Raw genomic sequence first — 19,375 nt, forward strand, 5'->3', positions numbered from 1 at the left:
CTAGAAAGTGAATTGTTTTTATCCTCTGCCAAAACTACAACATATATAATATATATATATGTTAAAGAAAAATGATAAATTATATATAATTATATTTAATATATTATTTCATAAAATATTAAATATTTTTTTCAAAATCTCACTTCATAAAATAGTTGAATTATAATAAATTTTAACATAATTATTTGGACATCAAATGCATGCTGTTTGGAAGCAACAATTTTTTCACCTATAATGAGTTGGGAAAATTTTCAAAATATATATAAGGTGATACGACAAAATTTTAAAATGCTATTTTGGTCGTGATTTCTTTCCCAAATAAAATACTTCAAGAAACAATAGCAAGGAAGCATCTAAATGCAAAATATTTGTCTTTATTGTTCATTTCAAATAATGAAATGGACAATTTTATAATTAAAAAATCTTTTAAAGAAACTTATATGACCAACAAATATCAGAACATTATTCACTAACTTTCTGTGGGAAAAAAATATAAAATATTTTTTTTATCAAGCAAACAGGTCATTTTATTAAATAATGGCAACTATGAAGTATTCTTTGTCACAAATTAAGATAACATTTCATTGCAATTAAAACAATTTGCACAGTCCCATTACAACTAATTCATAAATTAAAACACATGCTTTTGTATAAATTGATCATAAATATGCTAAGAACAAATAGTTCATAAAACAAAAATATTATATATTGCAAATATTTGTAAATAAAATTATAACATCCGAGCTAAAGATAATTAACTGTTTTTAAAATTTTATTTTGAAATTTAAGAAGTACATAATCATACACTCAGCAGACAAAATTACACTCATAAATAATAATAATAAACATAACAGCAGTTAATAAATTTATACAATCATAAAAAAGTTATAAAAATATACTTTTAGAAATTTTTTAGATCACTAGAGAAATAACATCACACAATTTTAATAATTTACAATCAAAACTACAAATTTCATAAAACTGGATTATAATTACAGTTTTCCCCCTAGAGTAAGTTGATTCAGGTAGTCAGTTCATTAGATTTAAATTTATCATATATACACAACAAACCCAAAATATGAAAATGCCCTCTGTTTAATGAAATGCTTAAATTATAAAACTGAATTATTTTTCAGCTTAGAGGAGGTTCATTTTGCACAGTGTTACCTTCTTTTATCTGAACTAATTTATGGTAATGTTCACTATCAAGGTGATTGAAGAAATTTTTCCTACGCGTTGCCATTTCACTTTCAAGCTGATGCACTTCAGATGAGGGAATATCATTCAGATCATCATCGACGTAATCTTTCATTTTTTTATATTGTTCTAACATAAAAGTTCTTTCTTCTAGCTCTTCATTTTCTTTTACTTTCAAGTCATGTTTCTCTTTAATTTTCTGAAAGAATAAAAAATCTTACATAAGAAGAAAAGTATCAAATCAAAATGCAGCAATTTTTTTAACAATGACTGAGTAAAAGCAAACATGCTTAAAAAATGTCAGCTATTTTTTAAATACAAGCTTCTATAATACAAAGGTACTTAATGAATACTATCTGTTTTGCAATGATGTTTACTGTGTAGGACATTGTTTCCAGTAGATAGTAAGGAAGTAATTTTGTTTCACTCCAACACTCTACTTAAAATCACAAAACATTACCACACGTATTCAGAGATTACTAAAATCCCCAATAATCTTGAAAATGATAGAAATTTAGTAATTTGTTAGTTATAAAAATCTCACAGTTATACACTCTCACAGTTTTTTTAGTTCAGTTCTATCCAGGGCTGTGGAGTTGGTAGGGAAAATGACCAAATCCGACTCTTGGAATTTTACAGACTCCAACTCCCTCATACACACACACACATATATATATATATGTAATAATAAAATTCCATAGTCAAAAATACACTTAAAATTCTAACTGTATGTTCTTTTCATTTTTTTTAATGGCGAAGGTGATTTGAAAGTACTTACTTGAAAGTACGTGGAATTAAATCCACATCCCCATAGTCGTTGTTTTTCCCGCCTTTTCTACACATACAGTTATAGAATGTTCTGGAAATATTTAAAGCGAACTGGATTGGCTGATGAGGCCGACGTCATTTCTTGGAAGTTCCGCCTTTCCAGAGGCTATAAAAAGACTCACAAAGGAATATCGGGGGCTTTTCTTAAATGTCACGATGCAGTAAACTTCATACAAAAAGTTATTAGTAATTCCTTTTATTTACTCTGGATATCTGATTTTGTAATTGCTATTTCTCCTGAATAATAATAAATGGATACTGTTTTTTAAACTTATCGTCTGATAATTTAAGCTATGACTACATTTATGATTCTTCACCAATCTTTTATTCTGGACAAAAGCCAGCACATCACATATATGTAAACATATACACATGGTTTACAGCTTATTTTTTTAATATAAAAGAAGTAATAGATGCTACAGAAAAAAAATGGATGGCATAGCAAATTATTTATATTAATTAGCATTTATTATGAAATGGAAAAACTGGCATTAGTTATTTCTAAGAAACAGTATAGCTTTGTTGGAGGGCCATAGATCTGATTTGATAAACTTCAGAGCTGAGAAGAGTCTTTCCACACTAACTTGAGTAAGAGGAAGAGCTCTTACTGTTAGGGCTACTTCTTTTAACTTTTCAGGATAGATTTTTATAAGTTCTAAAAGAGGTGTCTTGCAAGCGCAATCATATTTCTCTATTTCCTAAAAGGCCATGTAGAAATCTTGTTTATATTTTTTTCATTTTTATATCTAAAGGCTCTTGGTTCTTTATTTTCATTCGCTTTGCCTTAGCCTTTTCAATATTATCCAAAAATACTTCTCAAAATCTAATTCATCACTGGAAGAGGATGATAGAGACTCAATTTCAATGTCCGCAGTTTGACTGTCCTTATTCAAATTCTCCAATTGTTCTGAGAATAATTTCATTTTTAATGAAAGTTTTTTGCCTTTTTAATTTGTTCCTCATCCAAGAAAATTCAGTGTTTCAGATCTACATATATTGGAACCCAGCAAGATCTCATTGTCTAGCAAACTAGTTTCTCTTTTCTTCATTGAAGGAATGATTCCTTCTGCAATAAACCTTCCATTTCAGAAAGAATAAACATCACATTCTTCCATTCTCACCTCCTGTCAATTCTTCAGATTGCAGCTTTTTTTGCGTGGGGTAGAAAGAAGAGTTTCCAATTCTGCAAGATCATTCCAGTCTTTCTGTTAGTGAAACATTAGGGTTATCTACATCTTCTAAAAAAGTCTTTAATTCTAAAAACTCTTTATCATCAAATATGTATTTCCTTATTGTGTTGCTTGATCAATAATTACTCCTTTTCCTGCTCGCTTCCTAAGAATGACATCAATTTTGGGAGTTATTGCTGCTATTACTGCTTACCTAAATTTACCTGTGAGATTTGTAACTAAATGAATCAATTTAATCACTAATGACAAATATCACATCCATTCTCCTCCCTTATATTTATTTATTAATACGTCAACAGAAAATAACTATTTATTAATGTAGTATATAGTCCATAAATAAAAATAATAACTCAGCTTGTCATTAATTTTTTTCAATTTTAATTTAATTTCAAATTCAAACTATCCAATGAAAACTGGAGTCGGAGTCGACCTGTTTTTAGCGACTCCAGCTCCGACTCCTTTTACCTCCAAATCTGCCCGACTCCGACTCCACAGCCCTGGTTCTATCTTCCACTGAAGGTTGAAGATTCAGCTGTCTTCTACCTTGACACATCTGCCTTTTCTTTATGAGAGGCCCAGATTTCAAGAAGTTGTCTACAGTAGGCTCTGCCTTTTTCAGAATGATCTTGAAGTAGTGCATAACTTTATCTCAATTTATTGGAATGCATTGCCTTGGTTATAATTTGAACTTCTCCTCACTTCTAATTAAATACACTTTTAATTTAGGAAGCGAGAAATCAGAGTAATTTTGATTTCCTTAAATGGTTCTTAATGACCCTTACATGACCTCAGTACTGACCATACATTCTTGATAATTCTAAGGCAGTATCCTCAGGAGTGTTCCCTTCAGACCTAGCAACAGGAGTCCTGGGAAGATAGTCTACTCAAGATGGCTCACTACAGCTAACAGAATTCTTTGCCTTTACATATTAACCACCGAACCATCAGACAACTTGAAGCTGTGTTTTCTTCACTGAACAGAACCATTTGTTGGGTCAGGAAATAATAAAATTTGAAAAAATATTTTTTTGTCCTATTTCACTCCACACTAGTGTATATGAGCCAGTTACCTTAGAAAGTCCTCCACAAAGACATCCTTCTCCTGAGACAGATAGCCTTCAAGTGTTTTTCAATAATAAAATAAACCAAAACCAAACCTAACTCTCCATGGGTGTAGGTATCCACACACATATTCAGGAAGTGTTGTCGTATCAGATTGGAAGATATGACACATGAGACCCAACATATTAAAAAATATGTTTATCTGCCCACACCTTTAATAGTTTTCTTAGTTAAGTTAGGCAAAACAAATTTAGTTTCACTTAATGTGCCATGAAATTTTCATGTGGTTTGTAATGGAGAACATTTTAAAATTTATTTGTATGTTCACTATGAAGGATGTTCAATACATGAAACATTCTCTATGCAAAGCCAGGGCCATTCCTAGCAGGAGTGCAACACGTAAAAATATGCGGGCGACCAAAATCAGGGGTGGCCGGACTCTCGCGATACCACGCCTAAATATTTTAAATTTATTATAAGTACTGGTTATATGTAAGTACGTTTTACACAATTTGTCATACGCAAGTACTTAGTGAGTATGAAATAAAAATTTTATTAATCATTGAGCATTTTTTAAAAATTTAGCAGAGGAGAGTAAGCAGGCAGGCCTAGGAAGGGACCTGTGCAAAGCCCTATTGTATAAAGTATCATAATTACTAAACTGTTGCAGATTACACATTACCTTACAATACATTCAACAACATACAGCTATCAAATTTGAGCATTTGGTAATGATCCATTTATTAATATTTTTCAGCCATGCTCAAGAAACCATTTAAAATATTAAAAAAATTTTAAACATTATTTCTCATGATCATTAATGACTAAAATAATGTGGCATATTTAACATAATGATTTGGCACACATTACAAAAATTCGATATGCTATTAAATGAACAACTTACAAGCAAATTATATAATATTAATTCTAGAAAATCTTGAAAGTAGTATCAGCATTATTTTCTTAAAAACGAATGCCTACGTCCTAGTTATGAAAGAATTTAATTCAACAAATAATCAAATTTAATTCATAGTAAACATCATAAGATATTGATTTACAATTTTAATAAATGCAAAAATAACTTACTTTTAGATGAAGATAATTATGCTGATAATATAGCACAGCTAAGAATAGATGCCATATTCGAAATTCGGGCCATAGTACTTTGTAAAAGGACAAGACAGAATAACTACTTTGCCATAACAGAAAGTCACTTAAGCGAACTTCTCCTGATGTTCTTATGACAATATCTGGATTTGTACTTTTACTGGAATATAGGCTGTGGTTCAAAATGTTCTCATTTATGTCTCTAAATAGAGAGAAATGTGGAAGGGAAAAAAAAAAAAAAAAAAAAAAAAGACATAATATTAAGGAAGGAAAAAATAATCTGATTTCATTCATTCAAAACACTGAAATTCAAAGGAAGAAATTAATCACACACACACAAACTTATAATAATAAGAATACACGTTAATAAAAGCTATAACCACTACTCGCGTAGTGAAATTTTTCCCCATTGCGCGTTGACGAGCTGAGCTCGTTCGCCATTATTATTCTGCATCGATTATGTTACAAAGGAATCCTACTTGCAAAATTTAGTTAGTTTTACTGTCTACAGATGGCAGTATGGGTTCCATGAATTTCTTTGGTACTTTTCCATTTTGCCGGCGCAAGCAATAAAGTCGCCAAAAATGGTACAATCGATGCCAAACGGAGTATCCTTGCTGGGAACCTATTATGCCTCATTTTCAAAAACAAGTGACAGCTATTTCTTGTCAGATTGATTGTTTCTTTCAATACTAGTATACAGTTACATAGAATTTTTACCACATAGTTCAATTTTATGCCCTAAGGCCATTCGCAGTAATTAAGTCAATTAGAATGCAATCACACTGCTCACCCGAAGGCAAAAATACAGAAAAGGCAAAGTCAAGGGTTAAATTCATCAATTCTAATGAGAATGCACTAGCTAAATAAAGCACTGCGGTTTTACATAATTTCTGAGTAAGCTATTCATACGAATTGAAATAATTCTTGCATTTAAACTTGTATTTCAGATTGAAATTTAACTTGAAATTAATGTAGATAATTACTGAGAGAATCAGATTTTTTTAGCGTAGTTTACGTGAGATGACATCACTTGGGATCACGTGATATGAAACGGCAAATCAGGATGTTCTACCATGAAAGCATAGTAAATTCTTAAATTAATGTCTTTTTGCAAATTTATCATCTTTATTTATTCTCTTTTTACAAAATTTTAAACGATATTAAAATGTTTATGCCTTCAAAATAAAAATTTCTTAGAACTAATATTTGTTAACCTTTTTTATGTGTACATTGTGTGTTGTCGCCAATAAAGTCTGCCTGGCGAGATTTGCGTCGGCGAAACGGAAAAGTACCATTTCTTTTCATAATGAAGGAAGAATTTTTTTTTTTTTTTACCTTGTTCTTTTTATGCGTATTTTGGCACGTTTTTAGGATGTTTGTAAAGTAAAATGGCTCAAAAGTGAAAGTTAGATAATTATGATGGTGATTATGATTGTGATACAGAAAGCTTATCAAATTTTGTGTCTGATGAAGCTTTGTTCACAGTATATCAAGCTCAGAAGACGATTCAAGCGATGAGGAAGATTTTTCGAGTGTTCGACAGTGGTGTAAAATTGATTCAAGTTCTCATGCTCCTAGCCGATTTAGTTTTACTGGTTAGTTTAGATTACGATTTAGTTTTAAAGTATATCACACACAAAAAGGTAATTACTGTATTTAAATGCTTCATAAAGTTTTACATTAGTTGTATTTATTTAGTCCTTTCAATTTAATATTTGTCTTATATTTATAATTAACTATTATTATTTATATAATTGATTATAATCATTTAGAATTTACTATTTAATAATTACCATAATAATTATCATTTATAAACTATTTTAAAGTATGCAAAAACTGTTATTTATGTACTACAAATACTTTAAGAAATTTTTAAAACGTGTGAGGTGAGCTATCTACGGCATCACCAGAGAAGGGTGACATTTTTAGAAGAACAGCAGGGAAAACAGCTGCTACTTTCGACTACTGTTTACTCATAATACTGCACGAATTAAGTAAATGAAAACTCCTCATTTCCCTGTAGTGTGGTAGGCCTCCTCGTGGTGCACCCTGGGTTATGCTAAATCTGCTACAGCTTTGCCGCTTGTTGATGGCTTCTAGAGATCCTCCGAACTGTCCTTTTCAGGGCAAACAGCATTTAGCTATTGTCCAATGGAAGGTGGGTGGTTTTTCCCAAGAAAAGAAAACACAGCTTATGGCTGAATTAAATGATCGATAAATAGATGTATTTCTTAGTTTTGAGGCAAATTTGTCTAGGGACAATATGAAATAATATTCTTTTGATAACTACTATCTACAGCTCCTGCCTAAATCAAGAAAAATCGCTAGTGGAATTTTGGTTGGTATTAAAAAGAACTTAACATCCAAATTCAATATTATCAGTGACTTATCCTCTCATATTGGTGCTGAGGTGGTCCAAATTGATGTTTGGAATAAAAAAAAAAAAAAAAAAAAAAAAAAAAAAAAAAAAAAAACATTTCACTATTTATGCTTGTTATAGCCCACCAAACAATATTAAACTAAGTTTCCAGGGCTTTCCTTCCTTAAAAAACTATCCTCTGTGAAGATTTTAATGCTCATAGCTCCCGCTGGAATTATAACGATTCTAACCATTCTGGGAGGATAATGGAGGACCTAATTAACTCAACCAGACTGGAACTAATCTACCAGAACACAGATATTCCTTCTTATATTCATTATAATGGAAATGGTACAAATCCCGATCTGATTTTAGTCACTGTTGATTTAGCTGGGGATACAAAGTCATTTATGATCCTGGTTCTGGACATCGTATATCACGACCAGTTTTGGATTACAATCCTGTAACCCTTTAGTAAATAAAGTGAGAAACAGGTGGAATTTTAAGAAGGCGAAGTGGGAAAACTTTTTCTGGGAACTTAAGACTATCTTTTCCCAGCCACCTAAGTTTTTAAACTTTAAGACGAGCATCGACAAGGCATTCTCTTATTTTTCTGAATTAATTTTGACAACCGCAAAGAAGTGGATACAAGAGGTAAACAACTAAGGTTCAATGCTTTCTGGAATGATAAATTGACTGAATTAAAGGGTATGTCCATTAAATCCTGAAGCATTAATGAACAAACAAAAATCCTAAGGACGTCCAAAGATGAAGAAGTGTAGCCATCCTCAGAAATGAAATTAGTGCAGCAAAGAAAAAATGATTTAATGATTTCACTACTAATATAGATTATAGAAAGGATGGAAACAAGGCTTATAATTTTGTGAATGGAGTGAAAAAGGAGGAGAGTGTTCATGGAAGAGAACCCATGAAAGTAGGTTCAAAAATACTGACAGACTATCTGGTCATTGCGGATGCTTTTAACTCATTTTATTGCAAAAGACAGCGTTTAAAAAACGATCTAAAAAAGAGCCAAAAGATTTTTAGGAAACCAATTATCGAGAAATTTTCTTCCAGCCCTCGGGAAGCTTTGGTTTTTAATAGAGATTTTACTATTTATGAATTGCGGTGAGCTATTGGACAAATGAAATGTAAAAAACATCCAGGCCCAGACAATATCCATATTGAATTTTTAAAGAATTTTGGCGAAAACACCCTGAATGTCTTCCTGAAGCTCTATAATAAGAGTTGGAACTCGACTGTTCCTGCTGCCTGGAAAAAGGCCATCTTGATCCCAATTCTTAAAAACAAAAACCCACAGCAGGATTTGAACAGCTATAGACCAAATGCTTTAACTAGTGTGTTATCAAAGATAATGGAGAGAATGATTGTTTCCCGTCTTAAGTGGTACTTGGAAACCAATGGCTTAATATCTTCCAAAAAAGCGGGATTTAGAAATTACCATTCTACAGGTCAACGCACTTGATGAACGAAATTCAGCACTGGCTGTTTATGTAGATTTCCAAACAATTTATGATAACGTCTGGAGGTTAAAGGCTGTTAAAAAAAACTTCAGACATTCGGTGTTGGTAAAAAAATGTTCCTTTGGGTAAAAAATGTCTTGACCCAACGTTTTTGTGCTACTTGTTACGGCACCAGCACTTCAAAATATAAACAAGTTGAAATGGGTTTGCCTCAGGGCACAGTTATTAGCCTTATTCTCTTTAACATTTTTATTAACGACCTTTTTATTAATAATGAAAGTTGAAGATACATATTTTCATTACCAAAAATAAATTTGGTACTTCTTTGCTATAGCAACCCCTAACCATATTTAGCAATTTTAGATTCATGCCAAGATCTCAGCTATAATTTTGCCAAGCTCATAAAGTGAATATAAAAATAAACAACACAATATATAATAATGACAGTAATACTCACATATCGTTTCCTAAGAATACTTTTAGGAATCCTTATCTTATTATTACTATTTTACAGCATGTAACTTTCAGTCAACTGCAGCACTTTCACACATATTAAGCTGTTTGTTACACCATTTCACGGACGTCAGCTCAAGAATATATTAATCTAATAGCAGTAAGGAATGATAGTCTGGAACTATTGAACCAATTTTCAACATGAAGGCCCTTCTCTTATTTGCAATTTTTAACATTGCATCTCCAATGGCATCTTTAAAAGACAATTACATGGTGAGGTATAAGAACATGCAGTTGGTACTAATATATGATCACGTGGCAACATGCAGCCAGATTTTGGCGAGATATCTGTTGACTGGGGATTTAATCTCGGGAGTCGGTGTAACAAAGAAGTACCATAAATTTCTCTTCTTGTGATATGTTTTTATGCAAAATAAAAGTCTAGTACAAACATTTCTGTGATTTAAAAAAATTGTGAAACATTTATGGGTTTCTTAGGCAACTTTATGTAGACCATCCTTACATGTGCCAAATCTGATCAAAAGGATATAATACAAAGATTTAACGCTGCATTTGCATATTAATTACTTATTTTACTCAAAATACTGCCATTTCGATTTATACATTGTCTCCAGTATTTCATTTTTATAGGATTTTATGAGATGATGTTTATAAAAATTGAGATTGCCAATGATTTTAATTAGATGATTAGAAACAGAAATTAAAAATCAACTGAGTTTTTTTTTTTAATTCACCAACTATAGTCAAATTTTGTTTGCTTAAAAAGAGCGTACTTCACACTGTATAGGTTTGAAAAGAAAGCTACAGAATATTTTCATGAATAATATGTAGACAGAAATGTATCGACTGAATTACTTAAATTTGTATCTGGATCATTACTTGCTGAAAACATTTTGTGAGCAATGACTGCACTATTGAGCTATATAGGATCGCATGAAAAACGTTTCAGCATGGAATTAATGCAGTTTTTACATACCCTTCCATTAAATTTCCTTTAGCAACTTCTGTAGCAATTTCTTTCACAGCATTGGTGATTTCCTCTCGAGAGGTATAAGCCAAGCAAACATTTAAGTAAGTTCTAGAGAGAGAAAAAAAGAAGCAGTTATGTAATGAAATAAAATTTGGGAGTAACAATTTGTTAATTAAACCAAATGCAAATATGAGACAGAGCTGATCACCATAAGAATAGAAACATAATCTGTCAGTTAGAAAATTAATGCTTAATTTTCCTGGATTGAACTTTTTTTTGTTATGCTTTTTCTACATTTAAATTACAAAGATAGGATACATCCAGTTAACTAAAACAAATTACCAACTAAATATTTGCCTAGTTTTATAACTGTGTTCAGTTAATGTACTGTCAAAAATAGTTTCTCTTAACATAATTTTAAAATAAATTTTAAAAAATTCTCTCCCCCCCCTTTTTTTACAGTCAAAAATCGTTAATCTGGACTCGTTGGGACTTCGGCTATTCCGGATTATAGATCATCAGTTTAAATCTGGTAAGATGGCATGCAGAAATTACAAAATTAAAAATATGAAACTGTAATTTATGAAATAAAGAACAATTATGATCTAAAGGATATCAAAATTTACAAAAAGAAAAAGCTTAATATTTATTTGTTTACTTTATTAAACATTTCTTTCAATGTAAGTTGTTCAAGTTGCTTCGTTTCATGTGATAATACTTTCTCTTTAATTCTATTAAACAGACATAATTTCTTGTTTAGTTACAAAGTTCCGCTGTTTAAGTCCTATAATTGCTGTGTTGAGAACACCGACTAATTTGTCAATCGAAATTTTTTCATTTTCAATAACCTCTGTGTCACTTTCTTCACTATCAGAAGCGAATTATAATGATGAGGAACTTGATTTAAATCATATCAAAGACAGAGTACATCGAGATGAAATACTACATTTAGTAAGGAATTATAAGCCAAATAAAATAAAAACATCTGCCCTGAAGATAAGGATAGTGCTGACAGATCAACTTCCAATTCATTGTGCGCTACGGCATTCCCCCCCCCCCCGGCCCACCGCCGCAGAGCAGCGTGAAATTGATAAACAGATTTCGGAATGGTTAAGAAACAAAGGATATGCCTTTATCCATTTTTTGCAGCAATTCCACTTTTTGTTTAATGGACTTTGAAACATACTTTCGCTTTGTAGATCCTTTACATATTAGTAAATATATATCGGAAATTCTATTTGACATAATCGAAATTCAAGCTTACTTTTATAAAATTGCTCTAACAGTCTGCAAAAAATAATAAGCCGGATCCAATTCGAAGATTAAGGAACAATGCAATCTGCAACATTAACTGAATTAGATAATTTTAGCTTAGCTTATACCCTCCGTTATACATTAAATGCGCATGCGTAAACGTATCATGCGCTTGCGCACATGCATATTCGCAGCCGTAAAGGTCTTACACGCACAGAAAAACGCCTATGCGCATGCGTCAACGCGATGCACACACAGAAAGTTTGTAGCTTTGAGGTCCGGATTATGCGTGTCTGAATTAACGACTTTTGACTTTTTTTTAAAGTCTACATACTGAATACCTTACACAAATAAAAATGGGACTGTTCTACATCTCCCATTCTACTAAACCGATTGTCTAAATTTAACTTGTGTTTTCCATGTCTCGAAAGCACTTCTTAGGATATATATTAGATTTATATACAGCATTGTTCTACTATAGGTATTTTGACACAAAATTGGACTTTTTCTGAAATAACATACCAATTTCTTTTTCTCCATATTTTGATTCTACGACTCAAATTACACCATAGTGCCAAGCTTGTAAAAGATCATGCAAGTAGTTTTTAAAAAATTAGGTCTCAAAATTTTAGCTCCTTCATGTTAATTAAATTTGGTATATATTTATTAATAACTCCTTTTTTGTTAAGCTTATTTGATTCTTCTTTTCACATTTCAAAATTTAGGTTCATTCCAAATAAAATTCACCTATTTTTTATGATTTATTTTTTAAATTTGTATTTTAAAATAATTTTTTATAAATTTTTTGACAAAATTTTGAATCATAACCAACAAATTTTTACCATCATTATTAATGTAGTAGATGTATTTTTAAGCATAACCAAAAAATTAAGAGTTTTTTATTCAAAATTTCCTATGTGAATTTACATATTGGTGCATTTTGAAATTTGGCATATTTGTTATAAGCAATAATAACGCCAAATGTGGTTTACACACTTTGTTAAAATTATTTGAAAGCATGAATGATGACCTTTTTTCCACTTGTGTACAATGAAAAAAAGGAAAGGAAAACAGGTTGCTATAAATTAAGAAGTTCACCAAGTGAATTCTTGGTGCAAACTGAAAAAAATGCAAAAAGATAAATTTTAAAATTTCTACATAAATTTTTCACCGAAAATGTCAAAATTTAATATCTATGCTTAATTTGAATCGTAGAATCAAAATATGGTATGTTATTTGAGAAAAAGTCCAGCTCTCAGTCAAAAATACATATGTTAGAACAATGCACGACTTAGGATATAAATCTAATATATATCCTAAGTCGTGCTTTCAAGATATGGAAAATGCAAATTAAACAGATGACTTAAAACAGACCAATATTTCAATTTTCTCCATCATTTTTAATTCAAAATTTCAAATTTCTGTTGAAAATGGCTGCTTATGTCATTTAAATCTATCATTGCAGGTTTATTCTCTGGCTCATTATACATAACATTTCTTCACTGACATTAATACGACAACCACACAATTACATTAATTATACAATGCATAGGTCTCTATTAACAACCCGTAACAATATTAGCATATATAAACACACCAAGACTTGATATTTTAAGCCTGAATGGCTACTAAATTTGAATGAATATAATATCTATATTTATAATGAGGTTCATTAATAGAAGGTCTTTTCTGCATTTCTTAGACATTAAAAATTTGACTATATATTTAATATGATATGGTGAAATGATGTGATAAAAATGAGTATATATTTAATGATTTAATTTACAAATGTTTGATGATTTAATCTATACATATCTGAACGACAAATTTGTTGCATTTCAGCTACGATAGCTCAGTTACATATGAAATGTTTGAAACTAAGAAAGCTCTTCTCCTTTCCAAACTTACATTTCTTATCTTTCTAGAATTGAATTAACTAGCTTGCAAAGTTTTTATGTCCTGTGACAAAGGGGGATTGTAAAGTCACCGGTCCAAACTGTTTTAGTTGAGACATTGGATAGTATTTCAAATGTAATCCACCAAATTTCTATGTTTTCCCAGTCCAATTTCATTGAGACAGAATTTTTTCTCTTAACACTGTCTTCTTATTAGTTCTTCCAAATAAGGAAATGAGATGTTTGCTTATTTTGTTAATTCCTGTTTTTGCAGCCAGTTGTCTATTATTTCATTGTTTTGTACTGTAGCATAAATATTCCTCCATGATAATTTAGATGAATTTTATTCTTGAGACTGCAGAAGACTTCTTTTGTTGCTTGAATACAGTCAAAAGTCGTTAATCCGGACTCGTCGGGACTTCGGCAATTCCGGATTATCGATCATCAGTTTAAATCTGGTAAGATGGCATGTAGAAATTACAAAATTAAAAATATGAAACTGTAATTTATGAAATAAAGAACAATTATAATATAAAGGGTATCAAAATTTACAAAAAGAAAAAGCTTAATAGTTATTTGTTTACTTTATTAAACATTTCTTTCAATGTAAGGTGTTTAAGTTGCTTCGTTTCTTATGATAATACTTTCTCTTTAATTCTATTAAACATACATAATTTCTTGTTTAGTTACAAAGTTCCGCTGTTCAAGTCCTATAATTGCTGTGCCGAGAATACCGACTAATTTGTCAATCGAAATTTTTTCGTTTTCAATAACCTCTGTTACTTTCTTCACTATCTGAAGTGAATTATAATGACGAGGAACTTGTTTTAAATCATATCAAAGACGGAGTACATCGAGATGAAATACTACATTTAGTAAGGAATTATAAGCCAAATAAAATAAAAATATCTGCCCTGAAGATAAGGATAGTGCTGACAGATCAACTTCCAATTCATTGCGCGCCGCGGCGTCCCCCCCGCCGAGCAGCGTGAAATTGATAAACAGATTTCGGATTTCGAAACATACTTTCGCTTTAGATCCTTTACATATTAGCAAATATATATCGGAAATTCTATTTGACATAATCGAAAGTTCAAGCCTACTTTTATAAAATTGCTCTAACAGTCTGCAAAATATAATAAGCCGGATTCAATTCGAAGATTAAGGAACAACGCAATCTGCAACATTAACTGAATTAGATAATTTTAGCTTAGCTTATACCGTCCGTTATACATTAAACATGCATGCGTAAACGTTTTATGCGCATCTGCATATTTGCAGCCGTAAAGGTCTTACGTGCACACGTAAACGCCTATGTGCATGCGTCAACGCGACGCATGCACAGAAATATTGTAGCTTTGAGGTCCGGATTATAGATCATTCCGGATTATGGGTGTCCGAATTAACGACTTTTGACTGTATTGGTTTATTTCATTTGATATGATTTTACATCAAAGAGTACATAAGCTATTATAATTTACAAAGGGTGTTTACACATTTTTTAACATTTAAAATGAAGAATATTTTTTTAAATATTTCAATTGATAACCTTCACTCTGGACGATAGGTCTGCATCATGATTTACATGACAGAATCAAATGTAAATTTTGTAAATTTTTCAGAAATATTTGATTTCCACAGATCATCAATTGTGGTGAGCTTGTGCTCAGAAATAGCTCCTTTTCGAGACCAAAGGCACAATAGTCCATCGCTAAAACATCAAGGGACTCCGCAAGAATATGTTTAAAAGGTATATGCAATACCTACATTGGTCTTAATTGTTTTGAGGAATGCAGTGGTACTTTTCATAACATGATTTGTTGCTTTGTCTTGATGAAGTTTCACTCTTTGAAAGTCACTACGGTAAAGAAATGGAATTTCTTCTGTAACTATCAGACGTAAAATTTTCTCATGGTAGTACATTAAGTTGTTTATGACATTCCCCCTCCCAATCTTCTTAGTTTTTATTTCACTTTGTAAGAGCATCTTAAAATAATCCTAAACTGTTTAATGAAACATTTTTTTGCATTAATGGAACTAGATTCATACTTTTTTTCTATTTATTTTTTGTGATAAATAGACCTTTTTTGTTGCAGTCATTTAGGTAAATACATATTTCATCAAGGGTTGCAATGTATTTTCATTTATCTCCTGCTAAATAGTTTTCGTACAGGGTTCTAAAAATTGTTTTGCATTGAGACATATGCCTCGGCAAAAGCTGGCGAACATCAAGTTTTTTAGCTCTTTTAAATCTTGGCTTACTATTTTCATTACTGTTGCTGCAGATGTATTTAAAGATTTTATAATTGATTTCTGTGTCGAAGGATTTTCTCTTGCTACGAAAGATTTAACGTTAGAAGCAACACGTACATTTTTCAGAAATTTGTTTGGAGCCTTCTTTCCATATAGAAGTAATGATTGATGGTTTTTCCCATCTGATTAACTATGTTGCTTATTTTGCAGCTTGAACTTTTAATATTATGCATTTCACAACATTTCTAAATTATGGAATAGGTATATTTCTCTTCAGAAAATGCAAAAACTCATCCTTCAATACTCAGCCTGTTTACATGCAATATTTTGAAAGACTAAATTTAAATCTCATTTCAAATAATAAGCTGTTGCCAAAAATGTCAAAAATTTTCATTCCAAAACACTTTCTTTTTAAAAATTCTTTGTCAAAATCATTCTAAAATTGTGTAAATACCATCTGCATATGCATGTTTTTGGATAGGCCTGAAATGAATTTTGAATTAGAATTAACCCACTGCTGCCTCCTTCAATGGAAAGAGCGATTTAATCTACATGAGTGGCAGTGACTAGTTGAATGATCTTACAGAGCACATTACTCATTCTGAGATCATCCATAAAGATTTCTAGTTACTTATTCTCACAAGATATTTTGTGCTTATTTCTTCTAAAGATACAAGTTGTTCTTAACATATACATTTAACTAAAAACAAAAATCAGAGCAAAAGAAAAATAAATGAACAACATAAAAAATAAATCCAAGAATTATAGTTGGGTAAGTTTTATGAAAAACGGTACTTTGGATTATTTAAAAACCTAACACAGGTCTCTGAAACAGCACAATTATTCTACTTGATAAATAGTCATTATGTTAATCTTTTCTTTCCCAATGAACAACCCATAAAATTCTCTGAAAATATCCACAGCTTTTATTTAAAACTGAATCCAATATGTGATTGAATATTGCCTGAGTTAGCATGATTTTCTTACATTTGTGAATTTAAAGTGACTGTTATGTATTGTATTCTTATGTCATACATCAGACATTTAGATTTGTTGGATTTAGAGAGAATTTCTCAGATGACACACAAAATAAGTGAAATTTTCAATCTAACTAAGTATGTACCTAATATAAGAAACTGAACAGCAAAAAAAGAAAAAGAAAAAAGAACCTGTTTATCCAATTTCTTATTATTTTCAGTAAAAATTTACAGTAAAAAGTATTTGTGTAGTCTGGTAAAACCTGTAATCTTATTATTTCTTTATATAAAATTAGTGAATAATAGCCATTTCACATATTTTAAATCACATAAATCTAAGCCCAAATGCTGAAATGAAATAAATACATGAAAGATGAAAGCAAAAATGAAATAAATAAAATGAAATTATAATTAGAAATTTCAGTATTACCAAATGAAACATGTTTGATATTTAATAAATATTTCAGAAGAAAAGCTACATACTCAGTGTTGTTATATGTATATAAAACTGCTTCAGCAACAAGCATCTGTAAGTCTACTGGTAGAAGTGTAATATCACCAAATATTCTGATACACACTCCATATTTGTCCAATTTGTCTCTAAAAAGATGATAGAAAATACACATATGCATAACACAAGACAATATATTACAGATGAACAGAGATATTATCAATAAAAGAGAAGACAGCAACTAATTTATAATGCTGCTTCTCCTTCTTTAAGGAAATGAGGTGTTGTCCCAACTGGCGATCTACCGAATTTCATTAGTTAGTTAATCAGTTCAGAAGTCAAACAACAAAAATCAGCGTAATATTTTCAAATTTTTACAGGACTAGTTTCGATGGTTTTACCGAACCACCATCCTCAGCTGCAAAACCGCAACTAGTCCTGTAAAAATTTTGAAAATATTACGCTGATTTTTGTTGCTTGACTTCTGAATTAGTATTTATTCGGCATGCTATTGTGTCTTAATTAGTTAATCAGTTTTATTCTAGATGGTGCCTCCTCTTTTGCAGACTACTGTTTGTATTGACTTATTTGCTTACCGTTTCTTTCACATTTAATTTTTCTGTTGAATTTGTGAAGAGTTCTTAAAACGCTATCTTCGAATCTTTGTTATCAATTTACTCTCAAATAAATTTTCTATTTACATTTACAAAGATTTGAAATAAGAAGCAAATGATGTTTGTAAATAGGTTTTGAAACAACTAAATATAGCAGTACAAAATCGAGTGTATTTTGTCTTACCTCCAGGGCCCAACTTAGCCTAATTGGGGCCCAGGACAAAAACTTCTTTGGAGGCCCCTCTCTGCTTAGTAGTGAAGAACCGGACTTTATGGAGGTATTTAAATTATTCACCTCATTATAGATGTATAACAAGTTTCCGAAATGCAGTTTTCTGATTGTTAGCTTTGTCATCTAGCTGCGAAAAATTCATATCCTTGCTGACATTAGGGCGAAATTCAGCTAAATTTTCACAATTACGATGGCTCAAATAAGCCGACCAGAAGCCTGTATTTTTGTAAACATTATCGCATTTTGCGATATGTTAAAATACAGGCTTTTGATTGGCTAAATCTGTCTATCGTAATTGTGAAAATTTAGCTAAATTCTGCCCTAGAAAGCCTTGGATTTACAACATATGGATTTTTTTTGCTCATACGATAGATTAATGAAGAAGCTAACATAAAACTGATGGATTTTACATTGTAGTGATATTCTGTTTTAAAAAAGTTCATTAAAGAAGGAAATGTAAAATAAACTTTCTATTCGATTTGGGGCCCCCTCTAATGTGGGGGCTCAGGACAACTGCCCCGTATGCCCCTTAGTCAGGCTCTGCTTACATCTTATCTGTTTCATTCAGTATATGTGTGAAATTCTTGATATAATCTGTATCCATAAAATTTAGAGAGTCACTGTATCCATAAAATCCAGTTATATTAATATTATGGATACAGATTGTTAATATAACAGTTTCTAGTTACATTAACAATCTGTATCTATAAAATCCAGTTAACAGTGAGTTAATTGATTGAAATACTTAAACCAGCTACTTTAATAAAATAAAAAAAAAATAAATAAATAAAAAAAAAAAAAAAAAAAAAACTCACCCTCTTATTCACACATTGAAAGTTTCCTTATACATACCATAAAACGCAGCAAAAGAAAAATATTTTGTGAAACAAAAAAAATTTAATATTAAATAATAATAAACCTGATCATGCAAATTTGAAAGTAAAAACAACAATTTTAGTAGTGGTGCCACCTATCAATCTGTAAAGTAACTACACAGTTAAGTAAGGTAGATCCCCTATTGGGAG

At 30.9% G+C, this 19,375-nt stretch overlaps 1 protein-coding gene across 4 annotated transcripts in view; it reads right to left on the reverse strand.

Moving 5' to 3' along the window:
* Nucleotides 1–754: 754 nt before the first annotated feature.
* Nucleotides 755–19,375, reverse strand: part of Dhdds (Dehydrodolichyl diphosphate synthase subunit) — a 33,362-nt gene continuing 14,741 nt past the window's right edge. For 3 of the 4 annotated variants that reach the window (XM_085827303.1, XM_085827302.1, XM_085827304.1), the window contains exons 4-7: nucleotides 17,537–17,653; nucleotides 10,681–10,782; nucleotides 5,364–5,586; nucleotides 755–1,396 (exon numbers count right to left, since the gene is read on the reverse strand). In XM_085827303.1, the coding sequence (XP_085683429.1) occupies nucleotides 1,133–1,396; nucleotides 5,364–5,586; nucleotides 10,681–10,782; nucleotides 17,537–17,653 (706 nt within the window). In that variant the 3' untranslated portion in view covers nucleotides 755–1,132. Of the gene's footprint in view, nucleotides 1,397–1,975; nucleotides 2,132–5,363; nucleotides 5,587–10,680; nucleotides 10,783–17,536; nucleotides 17,654–19,375 lie in introns of all 4 variants that reach the window. The other variant, XR_015044145.1, reaches the window with a different exon arrangement.

This window comes from Stegodyphus dumicola, chromosome 11, assembly GCF_044657685.1.
Source record: "Stegodyphus dumicola isolate Sdum_Otavi_A_Nest chromosome 11, ASM4465768v1".
Classification (NCBI taxonomy): Eukaryota; Metazoa; Arthropoda; class Arachnida; order Araneae; family Eresidae; genus Stegodyphus; species Stegodyphus dumicola.